Below are 22,638 nucleotides of genomic sequence, written 5' to 3' on the forward strand. Positions count from 1 at the left end.
TTTACTATAGTTTTTTTTTTCTCTCTCTCTGTCAGAGGTTAGCATGTAATACAGTCTCTTAGAATTCCTTTAGTATGTCCTGTATCTGTGTTTACATCTCCTTTCTCATGCCTTACCTTGCATATTTTCTCTAGTATTTTTTTTAACCTAATGAAGAAATCAAGGCTCATGAATTACCTATTTTATTGTTTGCTTATAAAGAACCAGCATTTGAGTTTGTTTATCCCTTCTAGAGTTTTTTATTTCATTAATTTCTGCCTTTTATTTCTTCTTTCCAGCTTCTTTTTTTTTTCCTTGAGGAAGATTAGCCCTCAGCTAACATCTGCCACCAATCCTCCTCTTTTTGCTGAGGTAAACTGGCCCTGAGCTAACATTCATGCCCATCTTCCTTTACTTTATATGTGGGATGCCTGCCACAGCATGGCTTGACAAGCAGTGTGTAGGTCCACACCCAGAATCCAAACCAGCAAACCACAAGCTGCCAAAGCAGAACGTGTGAACTTAACAGTAGTACTGTGCCACCAGGCCAGCCCCAGCCCAGCTTCCTTTTCTTGTTACTCTTTTTCTAATTTCTTCTAAGTGCCAAGTTCCTTCATTGTTTGCCTTTCTTCTTCAATACAGAAGAAGTTTAAGATTATAAATTTTTATCTGAGTAAAGTATTTAATGTATTTTGGTGTAAAAGTCTCCTTTCCTTTCTACACTGTTTGAAATTCCCCTTTTGATTTCCTCTTTGATCGAGGGGTTATCCAGCAGTGTTGCATAATTTCAGTAGGATTTTTCAAGTTATATAAAGCTTATCACAGTACTGTTTAGCATAGGAGAAAGTCTATACTTCTTTTTCTGGCATATGCTTAAACAGGTAGTATTCAAATGTGACACAGCTGTGTCCCAAGAGGCCATGCATAAAATAAGTCAACGTTTTTAAGTGAATAAATACCAAAAGAAACAAAATTTTAAATGAAGAAATTTTTCTTTACTTAATTTCCTTAAAGTTGGCATAAAAGATAGTTAAATTTTCAAAAAAGCCTGCAAGAATCTAATGTTGCTAAAATAATACTCTACTAATAATAACCCTCCATCTCAGGGTTGTCCTCTTAGCTTTCTACAGCATTTTCTAAACAGCGTCTCTCACAACTAGAAGAGTAGGAAAGAGTTTAGAAAGAGCTGCATTCTCTAACAGTCACCCTCTTGGAGCTCTGCATATATGTTAGCATATCAAAGACTCCGAGAAGTCCTGCTTATCTTTGGTTAACTAAGCATTTCCTAAATGTTATTTGATTATCTCATTCTTTTATTAATTAATACCTATTAATTCTCTTTGGGAAATGCAAGCCAAGAAGATAGACATTCCTTGGAGAGAAAGACAGTGTAATCAAATTCTCTGTCTTCTCTGGGGGTTACTCACAGCTGGGGCTCAGAAAATGTCTGCTGAATGGCTTGGTACCAGAGGAGGTGTGATGTGGCAACAGCAGATGTTAGCGGGTCCACTGCAGCTGTTCTCAGTATGGTCACATATAAGTTGAGTTCTCTTAATAAGGAGTACTCAATATTTTGCATCAAAACACAAACTTTCTTTTCTATTTTACAATTGTAAATGGAAACTCCTAAGACTTTGGCCCTACCCAAATTCAAACATCAAAATCTAACTCCCTGAGGAGGCCAACAAAAACTCAGTTAAAATAATATTGCAGTTGCAACACCAGTCAAAGTATATAAACAAATATACACATGCACACACACACCAGAATTATCACCACCACGGCTCCCCACCTCATCCCCATGTCTACTATGCAAAATGTCAGAGACTGATGACTTAGAATATCACCAGATCAGAGTATGTTCAAAGAAGCAAAAGGACAAACATGACAATTGGTTTGATTGTCCATATTAAACTAACCTAGTGGAACTGCATACTTATGATTCACTCATATAATTTCATGGTCACAAAGTGGTCAGTGAACTAGGTAGAGCCACCAAGCTTCAGAATTGCAAAAATAAGGACAATTTACATTGATTTAGCAAGAGAACTTCTAGTTTCAAAAATTGAGACATGAAACTTTATATTTGTGATAGGTACAACTAGCTCCCCGTAGAACTCTGATTTTGTTTGGGGCAACAATGCATACACAACTGGAAGGGATAAACCATAACTGATCTTTGCCAGTCATGGATCTCCTGATCCCCTTTGCCAGGTAAGCAACTTTTCAGGCTCCTTTGTAGTTACAAGTAGCTATGCCCGTGACCTAACCATGTGGGCAGGGAGACAAAGGAAGAAATCTGCTGGGAGGATTCTACAGATTATTCTTTCCAACATAAAGAGAGCCACACAGGAAAACATTTGTCCTCACCTCGTCCATTTTGCCTAGGCCAGTGGTGTGAGGAAAATAATGCCTGGGGCTAAATTCATCACCCTTTGACCATGAGGCAACAAGCAAAAGCACAAGAAACTGACACGTTAAGGACAGTAGACTAGGAAGACAGTAAGACTCTGGATTCCTGACGACACCATTGAGTCAAGTGAACAAAGTCTGGATCTATCTACCTCCAGACTTCTTGTTAACAAATATCCTTACGGTTTAAGCGCCTGTTGGTTGGGTATGCTGTCACTGTAGCCAAGTGTTTCCTAACTGACATGGTAGTGCCTATGTTTTCACACTGTGATGAAAAACATAAACTACTTATTAAAATTTCAGAACTTAAGATTTTAGAAAAGCAATAGAGAAAGTAAGAGACTTTTAACTTTTCACTGCATGTAATGCTGTATTTAAATTGCCTTTACAAACACGAAATGTTTTGTAACATTAAATAATAGAATTTTTAAAAAATTTAAAAAGACAAACAATAGGAAAAATCGATCCATACCCGTACCTTTCCGTGTGTTCTCCGTCACATCTACCCCAAACTGGATAATGTCACCGGAAAGAATTTCACATGGTGGACTTTCTTCAGAGCCTCGACTCAATCTCTGGCTATTTATAAAGGTACCATTACTACTTTTAGTGTCTTGGAGATAAAACTGCAAAAACAAAATTTAAAAACAAAAGGCCAAAGATTAATAGTAATAATTCCAAACCTATTTTTTAAAAAAGTTCTTCCAACTTTGCCAACTACTGCAGGTGGATATTTTCCCCTATCAATTCAAACCATTCCTATCAGCTAGGGTTCTCCTTCAATATATATGAAATTAGAACCCTAAAACTGGGTGATTTAAAATTGAGCTAGACAAAATAGTGCGGTTACCTTGGAAAACAGTTTATAAGGCCCTCAAGATGTTAAACGTAAAGTTAGCATATGACCCAGCAATTCCACTCTGAGGTATATGCTCAAGAGAACTGAAAACATGTCCTCCCCAAAACTTGTACACGAATGTTCATAGCAGCATTATTCATAACAGCTAAAAAGCAGAAACAACCCAAATGTCCATCAATTGATGAAATGGGTAAATATCCATATGAAATTATATTATTTGGCAAAAAAAGTAATGAAGTACTGATTCATGCTACAACATGGATGAACCTTTAAAACATTACACTACGTAAAAGCAGTCACAAAATACCATAACATAATTCCATTTATATGAAATATCCAGAATAAGCAAATTCATAGAGACAAAAAGCACATTAGTAGTTGCAAGGGGCTGAGATGCCAGGGAAAGGAGGGTAGGGTAGGTGGAGAAAAGACTGCTAATGGGTACAAGGTATCTTTTTGGGGTAATTAAAATGTTCTAAAATTAGATAGTTGCCATGGTTGCACAGCTCCATGAATATACTAAAAACCACTGAATTCTACTCTGAAAGGGTGAATTTTATGGTATATGAATTTTATCTCGATAAAGTTATTCAAAAAGAAAAATCCAGCTAGATAAAATTCTAATTCTATCTTTGGTTTTCACTCTGACTTTGTAACTTTGTTCCTAGGATGTCTGGGTTAAATCAAAGGCAATGTTTATTCCACAGGCAAAGACAACTGGTTTTAAGTAACACCTATAATTAATAGCTATCAGTTAGCTAACATACTTGGTATCAGAACAGCATCTTCAGTAAATTCTTTGCAATAAAGCAGACTGGAAGCACTAGAAACCAAAATACTGGAATCAGCTATGAAAGTACTATTTCCTGGCCTCCCAAACTTGCCTTTCATCACTTGGGTAATCTTCCCCCTTTAAAAAGGGAAGAAGTAGCAGGAGGCACAGGAAGCCTATTTATTTATTACTTACCTATCCTAAAAGAAATTAGGAACAACTAGGACCACACACAATAGACTCACTAGGAAGAAAACAACCAATAAAAAAAGATGTACCTTTCTTTTTGCATTTTTCTACACTCTCCAGCCCTGCTTATTCTAGCAACATATTTTCACTGAATTCCTTCCTAAGGAAGAAAGGAAAGAAGAAACTAATATTTATTAAAATACATGTTATGCCACGAGGCCCTCATTTAACCTTAACATTAAAGCTATGATATAGATATTACTTTCATTTATAAACGAGAAAAATGAGGCACAGGCAAGTATCTTTCCAAAGGTCACAGAGCAAGGGAACACAGGAGCAAGGATTCAGATAACAGAATTAAAATGACCATTTTTTCCCATTACTTCATACTGACCTTTATGTTTCATTTATCCTTCACTCCTCCCACAAGCTCTCTTCCAAATGAAAGACAACAAAAGAATAAGCAATTTTCAGAAACTATGAAATGACATTTCTTTTCATTAATTCTTAGGTGACAATTTAAAGGCCACCAGGCTGTCTATAAATGACTTAGCTCTGTTTACAATTCAGAAGAGATCAACTGTTACTTCAGCTGGCAGTTTGTATATTTAATTACAGACCACTAATAAAACTGTGTTGATATTTTATAAGTCCACTTGAAATTTACAGGCCTTAACATTTCATGCCAGGAAGATAAGCACAGGCAATCCACTCAAGTAGAAACACTTACCCACAAATTTTTACTACACTGGAGCCTACTGTTATACTGTATAAAGGAGTTTGCTTTCTGTTTTTTAATAAATATATTCTTGAAAAATGTGGCGGTATCTAGATTGTTTTGGTCATTTTCAGTAATGTATTCTTTGGCAAGCCAAATAAAGGAATTACACTAGATTTACAGACTTCAAGTTCTGATCCATTAGTGTGTTGCTAAGCCAACTTAGTGGGCTGAGACTAGCGTTTTGTTTTAAACATTGAAGAGAACAGAATAGAAATAAGAATATATAAAATGAGGTTTAGTACTATTTAGCAAACTTTGTTTGGAAAACAAAAAGGGGTGTGTGCGTGTGTATCTCAACACCTCATGTTTGTAGTTCTTAATTCTAAAATCACAAATTTTCAAATTAAAAAAATTTTAAATCAATATTAACCCAGATTCCTTTCATTGTGACAGGCCTATATTACTGTCCAAAGCACATTTAGCTTGAACATGTCATTTACACCAGTTGTTCATTCTTCCTCCGTTCTCAACCTGCTAATGGCTTCTAAAAACTTTAGAATAAAATCGAAAAGCCTATAAAGCCCTACATGACCTGGCTCCTGGTTCCCTCTCTAAACTCATTAACTTCCACTATTTTCTTCCCTCATCCCTCTCAGCCAACACTAACCTCCACTCATGTACCTGAGCCTCTGCTCTTGTGTACAGCTAGACTGCATTAGTTTACCTCCCTGCAGAAATATTTTCATTGATGTGATTTATCCTTCTACCCTTGGCTGTTTTGAAAGATTGATATTAAAAATGTTTCTGTACCTCCTATGAAACAATCTGCCATTATTCAGTCTACATTGTACAGAAGCTAATCTATTTACTATCAGTTAGGTTCCTGAAAGTATAAAGAAGTCAACTTGTTTGCAAGGAACTGGGAAGGGACTAGGCTCACAAACCTCTGGACGCATTTCCCATAAGCAGGTATGTTTGTCGGTCCTCTGTCACTTTCAAACTAGAAATATTTTTCTCCTCTCTGCAGACAAATCTTCTTCTATCAGGCAGCTTTTATTTTCCTTAAAAGAGATCAGTTTTGGCCACTCTAAAAAAAAAATCCTGTCAAAGCTTTAACTGTCTTTACTTCCTAGTAGCCTAAGGAATGCCCAAGTAGCTCTAGTGTTTGCACTAGCCACCGGGCAGTCACTTTGATGTTGAGCAAGTGTGTAAGTAGTACTGAATTTATAAAACCCTCTGTAGCTTGTGGCCAAAGTTCAACTTTCACTGATTTCAGGTTTTATCATTAACCCCTTACTTTCCCCGAATGAATGTCAAGCTCCCATAAATCGGGCATTGATGATTATCCTAGAACTGAAAGGTTGTCCCTGTCCCATCAGTCACTTTTCCTCATCTCTTGCTGATTATGATTACCTTCAGTGACACAGGCACTGCACTTTAAAGGTTACATAATTTGCCCTTCGGCCTTCAGAAAGTTCTTGCTTTTCATTCCACAAACAAATACACTTCGTGTCACTTTCAACTTTGCTAAAATCTGTAAATACTTTCGTTTCCACTATAATGATAAAATGCTCCTTTCTAGCCCTTTCTACATTGACAGGTTTTGCAATATGTAAACACCAGTAGACTAACAACATTTGAACTAAAGCTTCAGAATAAAGCACAAACATAGTAGACATGCCATAGGCCAGAAGCCGGAAACTCTAAGTATATAGAGGGGAGTTTTTAAAATGTGAATGCAGAATGGATTATGGATTCCAGTTGGCAGATGCTGAGCACATCATGGATTTTGAATCTACCTGAATCACCACCTAAGATCAAACAGAGTGACTAACGTAGAAAAACCAAAATCCCACAGACAACATTTACAACAAAAGTAGGTAAAAAGGTATCCTTATGAACCTCAAAACACAAGTGAGCGGAAAAAACCATCAACAGCCACCAGACAAGCATGAAATCAGCATCTGTGAAGAAGGATGCATAGGGAAGCAATGGGGCATTTGAGAGACTTGAGGAGAACATCAAAATAGTCACTATGAATTCACTGGACAATATGATGGCCAATTTGAGAAGAAAAGCTGAAAATGGGAAAGGTTTAGCCCAATTCAGTAACAAGTGAGTACAAGCTAAGTTCTGAAGAAGGCTGGAGCAGTCCGAGTTATATAAATTCTCTTTTTTTCTTATTTTTTTTTAAAGATTTTTTTTTTCCTTTTTCTCCCCAAAGCCCCCCAGTACATAGTTGTATATTCTTCGTTGTTGGTCCTTCTAGTCATGGCATGTGGGACGCTGCCTCAGCGTGGTTTGATGAGCAGTGCCATGTCCGCGCCCAGGATTCGAACCAACGAAACACTGGGCCGCCTGCAGCAGAGCGCACGAACTTCACCACTCAGCCACGGGGCCAGCCCCTATATAAATTCTTATAATCAACCTACCTACCAAAACTGCCTTCCACGATAGGGCTCCACACTGAGAGAAAGTTGTGGAGTATGGAACCAAAATTAAGCAGGGCAGGGACAATAGAGACAAGAAAAGAAAAGGTCCAGATAAAAGTGAAGAAGAGGAAGGAAGTGACCATATTTCTGAACACTTTACAAAAGCAACAGAAGAGGGAGCTCTTTGACATTAGAAAAGTTATCCTGAATCACAACCCCTTCTAAAAGTTCAGGAAACAAATTTCACATAAAAATGAGCAACAGGAAAATATCAAGCTTCCATCCCAAACAGTTATTTTAAGAAAAAAGGGACTAAAGAGCAGAATAACATCTCTTCAGATAACGAAAGACAGACCTTGGGAAGAAATAAAAATCATAACATACTATTTCAAAACAAGCTAAAAGACATGAAGAAAATAATTCAAAAAAAAAAGAAATATAAATCACAATTATAACACTTTAGGAAAGGTGAAAGACCTCAAAAAAGAAAGAGAAATAAAAGGAAAAAAATTTCAGAAATGAAAACTAAATTAGAAGGACACAAGTGACTAAATATAACAAATAATGCATTAAGAGAAATAAAAAGCAAAAAGGAGGAGTTTTGTTTTTTGTTGGGTTTTTTTGCTGAGGAAGATTCACCCTGAGCTAACATCTGTTGCCAACCTTCCTCTTTTTGTATGTGAGCTGCTGCCAGAGCATGGTCACTAACAGAATAGTGGTGTAGGTCTGTGCCCAGGAACCGAACTTGGGCCACTGAACTGGAGCATGCTGAACTTAACCACTAGGCAACAGGGGATGGCCCAGGAAATTTTTAAAAATCAAAAATAAATGAAATAAGTTACATCAGCAAAATAGTGAAGTAGGCAGCACCAAGCTCCCATCACTCTTCAGAAAACTGAAAAACAAGCAGAAACCTTTAGAATCAACTTTGTTAGAACTCTGGAAAACAAAGTTTTACAGCAACCAAGTAAACACTGAATCAAGAAAAAGGCAACTTAAAAATGGTAGGAAATCTTTGTGGCATTACTTACTCTTGTCCCATCCCCTTCCCCAGTACAAGAGAAATCTTGAAGACATCGTCCTGCATTCCCAGTACCTGGTTCCAGAGAGAGCAGAACACATCCAAATTGCAAATAATTGTGCTTATCTCTTGTAACCTGTCTGGGACTACCTGAGGACTGACCCAAGGCTCTCATCTCTGTTTAGCCTAACTGGGACCTCACCCAAGCTGGAAAAGCAGTGGCTGGTTGAAAAAGTGGGATTTAACCCAAGTGGTTCAACATAAGAAAGTCAATCAATGTAAATACCACATTAATAGAAAGAAGGGGGAGGGGGGAACCACACAATAATCTCAATTAATGCAGAAGAGGCATTTGACAAAATCCAACACCCTTTCATGATAAAAACACTCAGAAAGCTACAATTAGAAGGGAACTTCCTCAACATAATAAAGTACATTTATGAAAAACCCACAGCTAACATAATACTCAATAGTGCAAGATCAAAGGCTTTCTTCCTAAGATCAGGAACATGACAAGGAAGACTGTTTTCACCACTGCTATGCAGTACAGCACTGAAAATTCTAGCCGGACACAAGAAAAGGAAATAAAAGGCATCTTATTGGAAAGGAAGACGTAAACTAAGTCTATTCACAGATAACATGATTTTATATATGGAAAATCCCACAGAACCCACAAGAAACCTACTAGAGCTAATAAATGAATTCAGCAAAGTTGGAGCTGGCAAAGATAAACACACAAAAATCAGCTGTGTTTCTACACATGAGCAATGAACAATCTAAAAAGGAAATGAAGAAAGCAATTCCATGTACAACAGCATCTAAATAAAATACCTAGGAATAAATTTAACCAAAGAGGTAAAAGACTTGTATACTGAAAACTACAGAATATTGCTGAAAGAAATTAAAGAAGACTTAAATAAATAGAAAGACATCCTATGTTCATGGATTGGAAAACTTAATATTGTTAAAGTATCAATATTAACCAAAGTGATCTACAGATTTAATGCAATCCCTATCAAAATTCCAACAGCCTTTTTTTGCAGAAATGGAAAGCTGGTCCTCAAATTCATACAGAATTTCAAGGGAGTCTGAATAGGCAAAACAATCTTGAAAAAAAAAACCCAGGAAATTTGGAGGATCCACAATTCCTGAATTCAAAACTTACTACAAAGCTACAGTAATCCAAACAGTGTGGTACAGGCATAAGGACAGACATAAAAGGAACAGAATTAAGAGTCTAGAAATAAACCCATACATCTAGAGCCAAATGAATTTTGACAAAGGCGCCAAGACCTTCCAATAGGAAAAAAACCAGTCTCTTCAACAAATGGTACTGAGACAGCTGGATAACCACACGCAAAAGAATGAAGTTGGACCCTTACCTCATCCCATATACAAAAATTAACACAAAATGCATCAAAGACCTAAATATAAGAGCTAAAACCACAAAATTCTTTTCAGCCATTATGTCTTCCAATATTTTTTTCTGCCCCTTTCTTTCTCTCTTCTCCTTCTAGGATTTCCATAATGTGTGTTGATGCACATGATGGTGTCACATAGGTCCCTTAGGTATTGTTCATTTTTCTTCATCTTTTTTCTTTCTGGTTCTCAGAAAGGGTAATTTCAATTACCCTATCTTCAAGTTTTTTGATTCCTTCTTCTGCCTGCTCAAATCTGCCACTGAACCTTCCAGTGAATTTTTATTTCAGCTATTGTAATTCTTACAATTTCTCTCTCCCTATTGATATTCCCCACTTGTTCACACATTGTTCTCCTGATTTCCTTTAGTTCTTTGTCCATGATTTCCTTCAGCATTCTGAGCATATTTAAAACAGTTAATTTAAAGTCTTTGTCTAATAAGTCCACTGTCTGAGCTTCCTCAGGGATGGTTTCTGTCAATTTCTTTTCTTCCTGGGTGTGGGCCACAAGGTCCTATATCTTTGTTTTGTAATTTTTTGTTGAGAATTGGATATTTTGAATATTGTAATGTGGTAACTCTATAAATCAGGCTCTGTCTTCTCCCTGAGGATTGTTGTTATTTGATGAAGGCTGTCATCGTCTGTTTAGTGACCTTTCCAAACTATTTTTTGCAAAGACTATATTCCTTGTCACGTCATCATTGAAGTCTCTATTCTGTTATCTCCATGGTCAGCTAGTGACCTGACAGAGATTTCCTTAAATGCCGGGCTCCAATAAGAAAAAGAAGGGGAGGGGTTGTCTCTTTAAATCCCCTTGGCAGATGCCAGGGAAGCCACTTTAGCCCATGAGGTTTGAAACAATGGCCAGCCTCTGTGCCGGACCCTTGGCAATCAAAACACACAACCCCAATTTTTGAAGGACAAGTAAGTCCACCAGGAACCATGGGCCACCATCCCACAGCTGACTGCTGCAGGTCTGGGGAACTAAACATGGTAGCCACTATGCAAAACACTGAAATTCTTGTAAATCTACTAGCCTCTTTCTTCATTAAGCACTCGCCTGGAGGCGTAAGTGTTTGATTAGACTCCAGAGTTCCAAAATAATTGCTTCAAATAGTTGAGGCTAGCTTAACAGTTGTCTTGGTGAAGAAACCAATTTTTGGACTTCCATCTCCACCATTTTCCGTGATGTCACTCCCACTAGCCTCGTTTTGACCTACAAATCTTTTCTTGGGCCAAACTAAACAAGTCCTTAATCTATAAGAATAGCCACCATTTATTGGCTACCTGCTATGTGCAGGCACTACTGATCCTCACAACAATCCTACCAAGTAGATATTACCATCTCCATTTTATAGATTAAGAAACTGAGCCTCAGGTATATTAAGTAGATGGCCATGGTCTCATAGCTATTGCAGATTTGGCACTGCTATTCCTTCAAAACCTCTACACTGCCTTCCTCCTCTCCTACTTAGACTTTTAAACGTTTTCCGGTCTTTGAGTCCAAACTTACAAAATCCTACTTTGTTTATGCAGTATTCTTGAAGAAATTAGAATAGGAAGAGCCAGTTCCAACTCTAATTCCACCATTAAGGCAAATCATTCATTCTACAACACTTACTGGGCAACTGTCTGGGCAAGATTGCACATCCATAAAATCAAATGCAGGGCAACTCTACACTGAGAATAAATTAAGAGAGTATGAATTAAGTACCAAAATTCTGAAAGGCTGGTGAAAAATACAGTTAGGAACAGTCAGTTGCTAAGGAGGACTTACAAGTGAGGGTGGTGATTTGAATGAAAGGCAAGGAGAAGAAGGAGGTGAAGGAGGAGGTGAAGGAGGAACAGGTATTGCAGTACATCTATATATAGTTAAGGCCCAGCTCCAGAGGGTAACAAAAACCAAAGAAAGAAAGAAGTGGGGAAATGCATGATAGAGTGAAGCTATAAGAGAGGGCTTTGTGCACTGGACTAAGGAGTTGTGATTTCTTAAGAGATAAGCCACTACTAAAGAATTTGATGAAAATATTATTTTAGGGAGATTATTCTAACAGCTCTGATAATCTAGCAGCTGTATGTAGGATGAATTGCAGTGGGAGTCACTAGAAATAGGGAAATCCATGACTTGTACCTTTTTGCCACCAACGATTTACAGTCATGTACCACAAAATGACGTTTTAGTCAAGAACAAACTGCATATACGACGGTGGTCCATAAGATTTAGTACTGTATAGCCTAGATTAGTACCATCGAGGTTTGTGTATGTACACTCTATGATGTTCACCCAATGACAAAATCACCTAATGACACATCTCTCAGAACATATCCCCATAGTTAAGCAAAGCATGACTGTAGTTATTTCTTAGAGTACACCAAACTCTTTATATGCATGTTACATATGCATTTATCTGCTTATATAATCTTCCTGGCTTCCTGACTAGCAAAGCACCACGTGTTTCAGAGGCTGGAATTTTTAAGCTGTGCCACTGAAAGAGGAAATACAAAGATTTATTCATATGCTATACGAAAACACACAGAAATGTGGTAAAGTGTTCTCGCCAAAATGAAATCTCACATATAAACTCAAATGAACTTATCAACATACCACTCAAAGGTCTTGAAAGTGTTACGAATTTGCCGGGATTTTTTCCATCTCCCAGTGACATTCCAGACACATTTACTGTACAGTAATTTTTTCTTGCAGAGACAGCTCACAAGAAAAAAGGGAAAGAAAAAGTATTTCTCTCTCTCTCTACATCAGAATAGAGATAAGATTATGAAGGACAGAAGTAGAGAAGGTGGGAAGGAGAAATTTTTAAAAATTTAATGAGAACATTATAAAACATACAAAATACAGCTAGAATGATTACATCCTTCTTAAATATGCAATCAAATTGTGACAGTTCTTCACCGAGAATTGAGAACACAGTAAATTAGATTTCTGAAGCTCAGCAAGATACAAAATAAACATATCATCAAAACATTACAGTTCTGAGAAGTAAGGCTATTGAAAGCCTACATCAAACTCTAATTCGGAGGGGCTGGCCCCGTGGCTCAGTGGTTAAGTTTGTGCGTTCTGCCTCAAAGGCCCAGGGTTTCGCTGGTTCAGATCCTGGGCACGGATATGGCACCGCTCGTCAGGCCATGCTGGGGTGGCGTCCCACATGCCACAACTAGAAGGACCAACAACTAAAATATACAACTACGTATTGGGGGGATTTGGGGAGAAAAAGCAGAAGGAAAAAAAGAAAAGATTGGTAACAGTTGTTAGCTCAAGTGCCAATCTTAAAAAAAAACCCTCTAATTTGGAGGAGATTAACCTATTTCCCATATCCCAAAACTGTTGTGGTGACAAGCAAATCCTGATTCTTTTCTCCTCTCATGGAACATTAATCACTGCAAGATGCATTCAACTTTGTCTTTGAGGTTCCTACTCAGGTAACTGGTATTAAAGAACAAATACTGATCCGAAACTGAACCCATTAGACCCCAAGAGGTCTCTAATTACCTCAAAGAACGTCAAAATTTTAATTCCAATATTTAAAATATGTATTTGTAAAAATGCCACGTATTCTAGCACATTAAGGATAAAACAAGGTGATACTGTCATATTTTAAATACACAATGCTCTGACTATAATTTATAGTCATTATTTTCCTCATAAAATGTTAGCTTAGGGGGCCAGCCCCGTGGCCGAGCGGTTAAGTTCGCGTACTCCGCTTCGGCGGCCCAGAGTTTCGCAGGTTCGGATCCTGGGTGCGGACATGGCACTGCTCATCAAGCCATGCTGAGGCAGCGTCCCACATGCCACAACTAGAAGGACCCACAACTAAAAATACACAACTATGTACCAGGGGGCTTTGGGGAGAAAAAGGAAAAATAAAATCTTTAAAAAAATAAAAATAAAAATAAAATAAAATGTTAGCTTAAATCATCCTGAGATCAGCTGAAACAACAACAAAATAATTGCACCACTACTCTTTATCTCTGATAGGCAAAAAACCTCACCCATAGAATAATAGCCTTGTTTGCCGCAAAAGGAAATCATAGTGATCACATTTGTGGGAAATATAGAACAAGGTGACTATTTTTAAAGGATGTAGCCTTGCATACTGTTTAATAATGCACATGATAGGCTCAATCTAGGGACAGTTGATATTGATTTATATAGTCACTAAGAGGTAGGGGAGAGGGAGAAGCTAAAAAAAAAATCACATCGAAGATCAGCAAAATTGGCAAAACACAGGAATCTAGATAGTATTTAGAAAAAAAAAACACCCACACATAAAAACAATTTATTTGGCAAAGAAATTCAATGGAAATGTTGAAAGATGCAAATAGTACATCTGCCTAAAAAAGGAACATTCATAGCTTTTCCAAATGCTTATTAAAGTGGGCAGCCCCCATGGCTGAGTGGTTAAGTTTGCGTGCTCCCCTTCAGCGGCCCAGGGTTTTGCAGGTTCAAATCCTAGGCGCGGACATGGCACCACTCATCACACCATGCTGAGGTGGTATCCCACATGCCACAACTGGAAGGACCCACAACTAAAAATACACAACTATGTACTGGGGTGGTTTGGGGAGAAAAAGCAAAAAAAATCGAAAAAAAAAATGCTTATTAAAGGTAGTGAAAATAATCATGATGGCCTTTTCCATTCTTTAAGCACAACTACTCAGGTTAGCATATAATTTTAATGTTTAAAACACCTTGGTCTTTACTCATGTCTCTCCATTTTTAGTGATAGTTAATTCAAGAGATTTATCTCCTCAATGCTTTGACAATTCACACATCCATAGGTGAGTTCTTTAAAAATTGTAATAATTCTACTTCGAAAGAGAAAAAGAAACAAAGTCACTAACTGAGGATTATATATAAATAGAAATAATAACAATGCAATTTATGAAACAATTATTTTGACTGAGTTGGGAAATGACTATCAGGACCAAAGAAAATAAACCCCTTACACAGTTAAGTAAAGTGCAAAGAATCCCATTTTTCTGCCGTCACATGATTCAGATGTTCAAACACAGTCTATCCCCAATATCCCTCATGATCTCAGAATGGGTAGATGATGCCCTCAGTTAAGAGTCACTAATTCTTTTCTATTTTGAACTGAAATTTAATAATAGAAAGTATCACATTCAAATTCTACCTCCATTTATGGTTTAAACAGAAGGCCTTAAACATTCTTCCCTAGGAAACTTTTTAAGGGGCTAAGTCAAGTTTTCTTTTAAAAGGGTCATTGATTTTTTTTTTTACTACCATAAAAGGTAACATCACCTATATTCGGAATTCAGCTATACAGAAATTTTAACCACTGAGTAATGCCAAACAAGAATTCATTGTTCAATAGTGTCAAAAGGATACCACATAATATACAAAAATCACAAGTTTTTGAGTGCTTATCATGTGCTTAGATAAACTACTTTCCGTGCATTCTTTCACTTAATCTTTACAGCAATCCTATGAGGTATATGTTTTATTATTCCTAAACTACAGATAAAGAAATTGGGACTAAAAGAGGTTAAGTAAATTGCCAAAGGGCCTCCCAAGCTAGTAATGAGGAGAGATGCGCATTTCAAGCTTTTTTAGCTCAACCACTCTGCTGTGCTACTTATGTTTGACTGGCAATTTCATATCCACAATCTCTAATATTTCTCCCAACCACTCTGTGAAATAGGAATGATTTTGTTCATTTTACAGATCAGCAAATTGAGGCTGACATTTAAGCTCAGTGACCTATCTACAGTCACAATGGAGAAAATAATAAAATAGCAATTCGGCCTTATGATGCCAAGTCATCAGGAAAGATAAACTTTTTTGGGGGGGTTGAGGAAGATTTGCCCTGAGCTAACATCCGTTGCCAATCTTTCTCTTTTTTTTGCTCAGAAAGATTACCCCTAAGCTAATGTCTGTGTCAGTCTTCCTCTATTTTGTATATGGGTCACTGCCACAGCATGGCTGAAAAGTGGTGTAGGTCCACGCCTGGCATCTGAACCTACGAACCCAGGCCACCAAAGCTGAGCACACCGAACTCAACCACTTTGCCACAGGGCTGGCCTGCAGGAAAAGTAAACTTTTAAAATTTCTTTCAAAAATGCATTCACTACCTGCTGCCACCTACCTGACACACAATCCTAATAAATTTGAGTTTCCCAGCTTCTGTGTCCACCGCAGATTAAAAGAAAACAAGCATTCGCTTATCCCGGGGACTATGCCAGGCACTTTACACACATTACCTCATCTAAACTTCAGAATACTATGAAGTAAGCAGTATCTCACGTGAACAGATTGAGTCAGGACTTAAACCATATGCCCAACAATTGCACAGAAATTAAGAATGGCAAATAAGGTCTACTAGACTCCTCATGGCTGTGGCAAATTCCTTGAAGATCAGGATCAGTGATGTCCCTAGCCCTTAACAAAATGTCTGCTGAGTAAGCACCAAACAAATATTCTAAATAAATACTTCATGAGTATAATATTTACAACGCAGACTCATTCCATCATTTACCCATCACTTCCTGAGCACCTCTGGACAGGAATTCAGCCATCAGTTACTAAAAACAGAACGCATAATTGACTACCAGAAGCCACTTAGAGCAAATGCAAAAAAGTGGCAATAACAAATACTATCAGTAATAATAAGTAATAGCAAACCAATCCAATATGTTACAAATTCCTATGAATTCTGATTCAGAACAATCTCTCCATTACAGACTGCCTTTCCCTTCCCATTACTTTTCTTCTAACTCAGCCCCATAACCGTTGTCAAGATGATGGCTATGATTCCACACTCTCTCCACCCTTCACACTGACGCTAGAGTTATTTCCTAAAATACAAACCTGATTACATTGCTTCCCTTTATACAAAGGCAGCTTCTGCTGCCTTCAAAATCAAATCTGAGAGCTGCAAAAACTTCAAAAATCTTTAAAAATGAACCCAATCACCCTATCTAACCTGATCTTCCACTCTTCCTAAAAGTACTATCCATTGCACCCTTACTTAACTACTAGCAATTCCCTTCCAAGCCCTAAGCCTCTGTGTGTATGCTTACACTGTTCTTGGACCCGAAAAGCCCTTGCTTCCACCTACCCACACTCTGTACTTGTTAAAAATCTCCTTTTGTTTCTGAAGCCAAGTTTTAACATCTTAACAAATAAGATTTCTCTCTCAGATAACATTTCTCATTAAATAAACACCTAAATCAGTGACTCAAGGCTTTATTCCAAGTTAAGCAGCTAACTCCCAAACCTCTGTGTCCAAATCACACTTTCAACAGCACTATAATCCCATCTTTTCTAATCTATAACATTCATTCCCTGTCAGAAAGTTCCAATAGGTAAAAGTCACAAACGATTTTTTTAAATGTAAAATGAATAAATGAAATAATTCATACTCTAGAATGGAAGCTATCAAGTTTTGATTTAACACAGGATGGCCCAACTGCATTATATTCAAATAAGTCTATGCTTGATAGTCTAGCGGTTAAGATTCAGAACTCCCACCGCTGGGGCTTGGGTCTGCTTCTCAGTCAAGGAATCACATCATGCATCTACTGGTTGTCACACCGTGGCTGCTGCGTGTTGCTGTTATGCTGAAAGCTTTGCCACCGGTGTTTCAAATATTCAGCAGGGTCACCCTTGGTGGACAGGTTTCAGCGGAGCTTCCACACTAGACAGACTAGGAAGAAGGACGTGGACACCCATTTTCGAAAAAATTGGGCACGAAAACAGCAGTGAAGCATTGTCTGATATAGCACCAAAAATGAGAGGATGACACAAAAAAGACCAGGCAGGGTTTCACTCTGCTGTACACAGGGTCACTAGGAGTTGGAATCGACTCAACAGCACTAACAACAAAACAATATGCTGTATGGAACACAGCATACATTATACGTATGAATTCTAGCTCTATCACCTTCTAACTTACTGTGTGACCTATACCATGTTACTTAACCTCTCGAAGCATCTCTTTAGTTTTAAAGCGCTATTTATAAATCCCTATTTATAAATTGGGGATAATACCAGTACCTACCTCAGAGTGTTTGCTGTAAAAGTTAAATTATGTTAAGCACGTAAAGTATTTAGCACATTATTTGTACATAGTAACTGCTAAACAAATGGAAGATATTATGACTAAATTCACAGAATATGCATAAATATGTAATCACTTTGACTTTCTTCAGTCAGGGAACCAGTGCAAGACTTTATTGGTTAAGGTACTTAAAAATAAGTCCTTTGCCAATTAATTATTTAAACAGTAAACAGCTGATAGAGATATAAATAGATCAGTAACAGCTGAACTCTTACACACACAGGTGTTAAAAATAGTATGCTGTTGCCCCCATTACACGTGAATATTACCATAAATAACCACAACCTGTACACAGAAGAAAAGCAACTAAGCCTTTGTCTCACAGCATAGACTGAAAACCTTTTATGAAAAATATGAAAAACATATCACAATATGGGTCAGCAAATTCCCTAATCAAAGTTAAATCAAAAGGAAATTATACTCTCAGGCATGTGTAAATATACTTAGAATATATTATATAGATTAGCAATCTACAGCTCATTTAACAGTGTGACCCAGTTTATGAATAAATTAAGCCAAGTGATATTTAGCAAATGTCATAATTCTAAACCAGAGCACTACTGTACTCCTGCCCCTGAGTGACAGAGCTGGAAACCCAGTAAAATCATGGAATAATGCAAACAGACGGTTATAACTCACTCATTTCAAAACTTAAAATGCTACTTGGGACACCCTATAAACTATTAAGGTGGGAGTAGAAGTTTTCCCATTATACCTTCCTATATTATTTCAATTTTCTGTTTAAAAAAAAGAGAGAGACGTTGAGAAGAGGTGAATAAGCACCTAACTCTAAAACTTGAGAAACCTAAAAGCTCAAAAGATGAGCAATGAACGAAGTGGTCAATATCAACTTGGCAAAGATTAAGACTAGTGACACTTGGCTCCAGCAAGAACGTAGAGAAACGGCACTCTCATATACTGGGCATCAGAATGCAAACTGCTACAACTTTTTTGGAAAATGATTCAGCAATGCCTTTTAAAATTTTAAATGCTTATAATACTCTGAGTAATTCCATATCTAGGAATCTAACCTATAGAAACAATAAAATACACACAAGTACAATGGCAAATGCATAAGCATGTCCACTGAAGGAAGGTTAATAGAAGTTTAAAACTGGAAACAACTAATGCCCACCCAAACTGTATTATGCTCATTAGATGAAATATCAGACATTACAATCACAATATAACAATCATAAAAAATAATGAGATAGAGTTTTAATTTCAGCACTGAAATTAAAATATATCAAGATATACAGTGATACTTTTTACAAAAAGAATGATATATGCTAACACACCATTAGACAAAAGTCTGAAAGAAAGTATACAAACTGTTCACAGCGTTTATCTCCACAAAAAGAAATCTTAAAGAGTTAAACTTTAAAATTAAGAAAGATATAAAACTTTATTCAATAAGCCTAACAAATCTCCAATTCTGGGTTATGATTATTTAGTGAAAGAGAATGGAAGGAAAATAAAAAGAAGAAAACAAAACAAAACAAAACAGGGAAACAAATATAACTACACAATGAGGGAAAACCACATAAAAACAGAATTTGCCAGAAAGAAAAGAGGTAAACATCAAGGAAGATCAAAGAGGAAAGTTCAATAAATTCAAAAGGGTTAGTAAACTAGTCATCACTTGGCACAACTGAAGAGCAGACTTCAGGAGTAAAATCACTACTTTTGACATATACTTAAGAGTTTTCACAGTTCACTTCGTCTTTGTTCTTTCAGATTACAGGAATCAATTCTGAATGAAATAGTTTCTGCAACCCACGAGAGACCATCACCTGGGGGTAATTCAAACCAAAGGACCTGGTATAACTATGGTCTTCAGGATCTCTGCCCTTCAAATAAAACAATGCTGTAAAACTGGAAAAGCATTATATTAACCTTTTACACGACACAGCACACACTGAAAATGATAATATTTGTAATACCACAAGATTTCCTGACCGACTGGATGTACAATATGAAAGAAAGGAGTCAAGAAGGATACCAAATTTTTTTACCCAATCAATCTTCCAAGGATGTAGCTGCCTCTACGTGACCTGGGAGGGCTGAAGATGGGAAGTCTTTTTTATGGAGGTTGGGGGAGGTGTTAGGAGTTCAGCTTTGGACATATTAAATTTGAGGTGTCTGTTAGATATCAGTTGGAAATGTCAGAAAGACAACTGGATATGAGTCTACAGTTCAGGAAAGAAGTCTGGGCTTGAGATAAAAATTTGGTTGTCATCAGCGTATACAAAGAATTTAAAGTCCAGAGACAGGATGAAATCACCATGGTAGTTAGTATAGACAGACAAGAAGAGTAAGGACAGAACCTGGGAGCATCCAAGGTTTACACGTCAGCGAGATGAAGACCAAGCAAAGGAAATTGGCCAGTGAAATATGAGGAGAATCAAGGGAAAGTGGTATGTCCTAGAAGCCAAGTGAATGATGTTTCCCAAGAACAAGGGAGAGATCAACTATGTCAAATGATGCTGAAAGATCAAGTAAGGTAAGAAATAAGAACTTGCCACTGGAAAAGCAAACTGAAAGCCACTGAAGACCTGGACAAGACCCGTGTGGATGTAGCAGAGAATGAAAGCCTGACCAGAATGATTTAAGAGAAAATGGACAGAGGAGTGGGTCAGCATAAAGATGGAGTGAGCTGTTTCTTTAGTCTCTCCCCACTGGGTTACAACCAAACGGACATTCAATAACCAAGAGAGGATTCCCTACAAAGCACACTAGGACGGCTGAGAGATCCACACAGCTATACAGCTAAAGGAGGAGGTACTGGATCCCCAGGAATCAGTGAAAGGAGGTGAGAAGATCCCCTCTACCTCCTCAGAGGCAACAATCTTGCTCTCCGGTCCTCACACAGCAGCCAGCATATGACTGTGACATGAGGCAGGGGAGCAGGCAGGCTTGTGGGCAAACACTTTTGCTTTCGGCACTGCAGCCCAGCCCAAGGGAATGCTCCACATCAAGTGGTGTGGTTCAGCCACAACATGGGTGCCCCCACCAAGCACTGCAGCCCAAGCAAACTACCAGTGAGCACAGAGCAGGCCCCAAGAGCATGAGAAAGAAAATGCAGCTCCCTCCCCATCTAGCAAACCAGGTTGGCCTGTCCCCAGCCAAGGCAGTGGATCCACACCAGAGCACCTGCACAAGTGTGTGTGACCTGCAAAGCAGCTGTGGTCAGGGCAAATGCAGAGGAGCTGATGGCAGAGCAGCCCTATAGGCACAGCAGCCAGCAGATGTGGCAGGTTGAGAAAATACAGCTCCTGGCCCCCAAGTGGTTGGAGGTGGAACCTGTGATCTGGTACTACTACTATGAGCCAGAAAAGAATCACTTCAAACACCATGAAGAACTATGTTAACACTCTAGAGCAGAAGGAAAATGACAAGTCTCCAGAAACCAATCCTGAAGACATAGGTATTTACAATGTAAATGACAGAGAATTCAAAATAGTTATTATAAGGAAACTTAATGAGTTACAAGAAAACAGAAAGTTCAATGAATTCAGGAATAAAATTACTGAGAAGGAATTCTTCACAAAAGAGATTGAATCTCTAAAGAAAAGAACCAAACAAATTCTGAAGATGAAGAAAACAATGAATGAGATTAAAAAAACAATCTAGAAACCCTAAAAAACAGAGCTGACAGAATTAGTAATTTAGAGAACAGAAATATAGAAATGCTTCAGGTGGAGGAGGGGAGAGAACTAAGACTTAAAAAAAATGAAGAAATTCTTTGAGAAATATTCAACTCAATTAGGAAATACAACATAAGGATTATGGATATTCCAGAGGGAGAAGAGAGGGAGAAAAGGAGCAGAGAGCTTGTTCAAAGAAATAATAGCTGAGAACTTCCCAAACCTGGGGAAGAAACTGGACTTACAAGTATATAAAGAAAATAGAACTCCTAACTACATCAATGCAAAAAGACCTTCTCAAAGTCATATGACAAGAACTGGCAAAAGTCAATGACAAACAAAAAATATTAAGGATAGCAAGGCAGAAGAGAATAATCCACAAAGGAACCCCTATCAGGCTTTCGGTGGATTTCTTGGCAGAAACTTTGCAGACTAGGAGAGACTGGAGTAATATATTCCAAACACTGAAAGAAAAACTTTCACCCAAGAATACTCTATCCAGTGAAACTATTCTTCAGATGTGATGGAGAAATAAAAACTTTCCCAGATAAACAAAAGCAGAGGGAGTTCATCACCACTAGACCTCCCTTACAAGAAATGATGAATACCTGAAACAAAAATGCAAAGGTTTACAAAGTTTTGAGCAAGGAGATAAAGAGAGAGACAAAACCAGAAAATTGCAGCTCTCTCTCAGAACAGGTTAGCAAACAATTATAACATAAAAAATAAAGGGAAGCAAGCATCAAAAATAACTATAAACCCTTTATTTTAATCACAAACTCACAAAACAGAATAATTTGTGACAACAATAACTTAGGGAAGAGTAAAGGGATGGAACCTGCTTATGCTAGTTAACAGGCTACCAGAAAATGGACTATCTGATCTATGAGATCTTTTATACATACCTCATGGTAACCACTAAACAAAAAATCAAAGCAGAGACACAAATCATAAATAAAGAGAAAACTGAGAAAAACATCACAGAAAACCACCAAACTGAAATGGCAGTCAGAAATATAGGGAAGAGAAAAACTGGAAATATAGAACTAGAAAGCAAGAGACAAAATGGCAGTATTAAGCCCTCATATA

General features: G+C 37.6%; 1 protein-coding gene across 46 annotated transcripts in view; it reads right to left on the minus strand.

Annotated features, from left to right (window-relative positions):
* Positions 1–22,638, minus strand: part of SLMAP (sarcolemma associated protein) — a 158,682-nt gene that overhangs the window by 86,208 nt on the left and 49,836 nt on the right. For 27 of the 46 annotated variants that reach the window (XM_070574857.1, XM_070574858.1, XM_070574842.1 and 24 more), the window contains one exon: positions 2,870–3,017. In XM_070574857.1, the coding sequence (XP_070430958.1) occupies positions 2,870–3,017 (148 nt within the window). Of the gene's footprint in view, positions 1–2,863; positions 3,018–22,638 lie in introns of all 46 variants that reach the window. The other 19 variants (XM_070574827.1, XM_070574829.1, XM_070574831.1 and 16 more) reach the window with 1 other exon arrangement.

The sequence above is a fragment of the Equus przewalskii genome, chromosome 15 (assembly GCF_037783145.1).
Source record: "Equus przewalskii isolate Varuska chromosome 15, EquPr2, whole genome shotgun sequence".
Classification (NCBI taxonomy): Eukaryota; Metazoa; Chordata; class Mammalia; order Perissodactyla; family Equidae; genus Equus; species Equus przewalskii.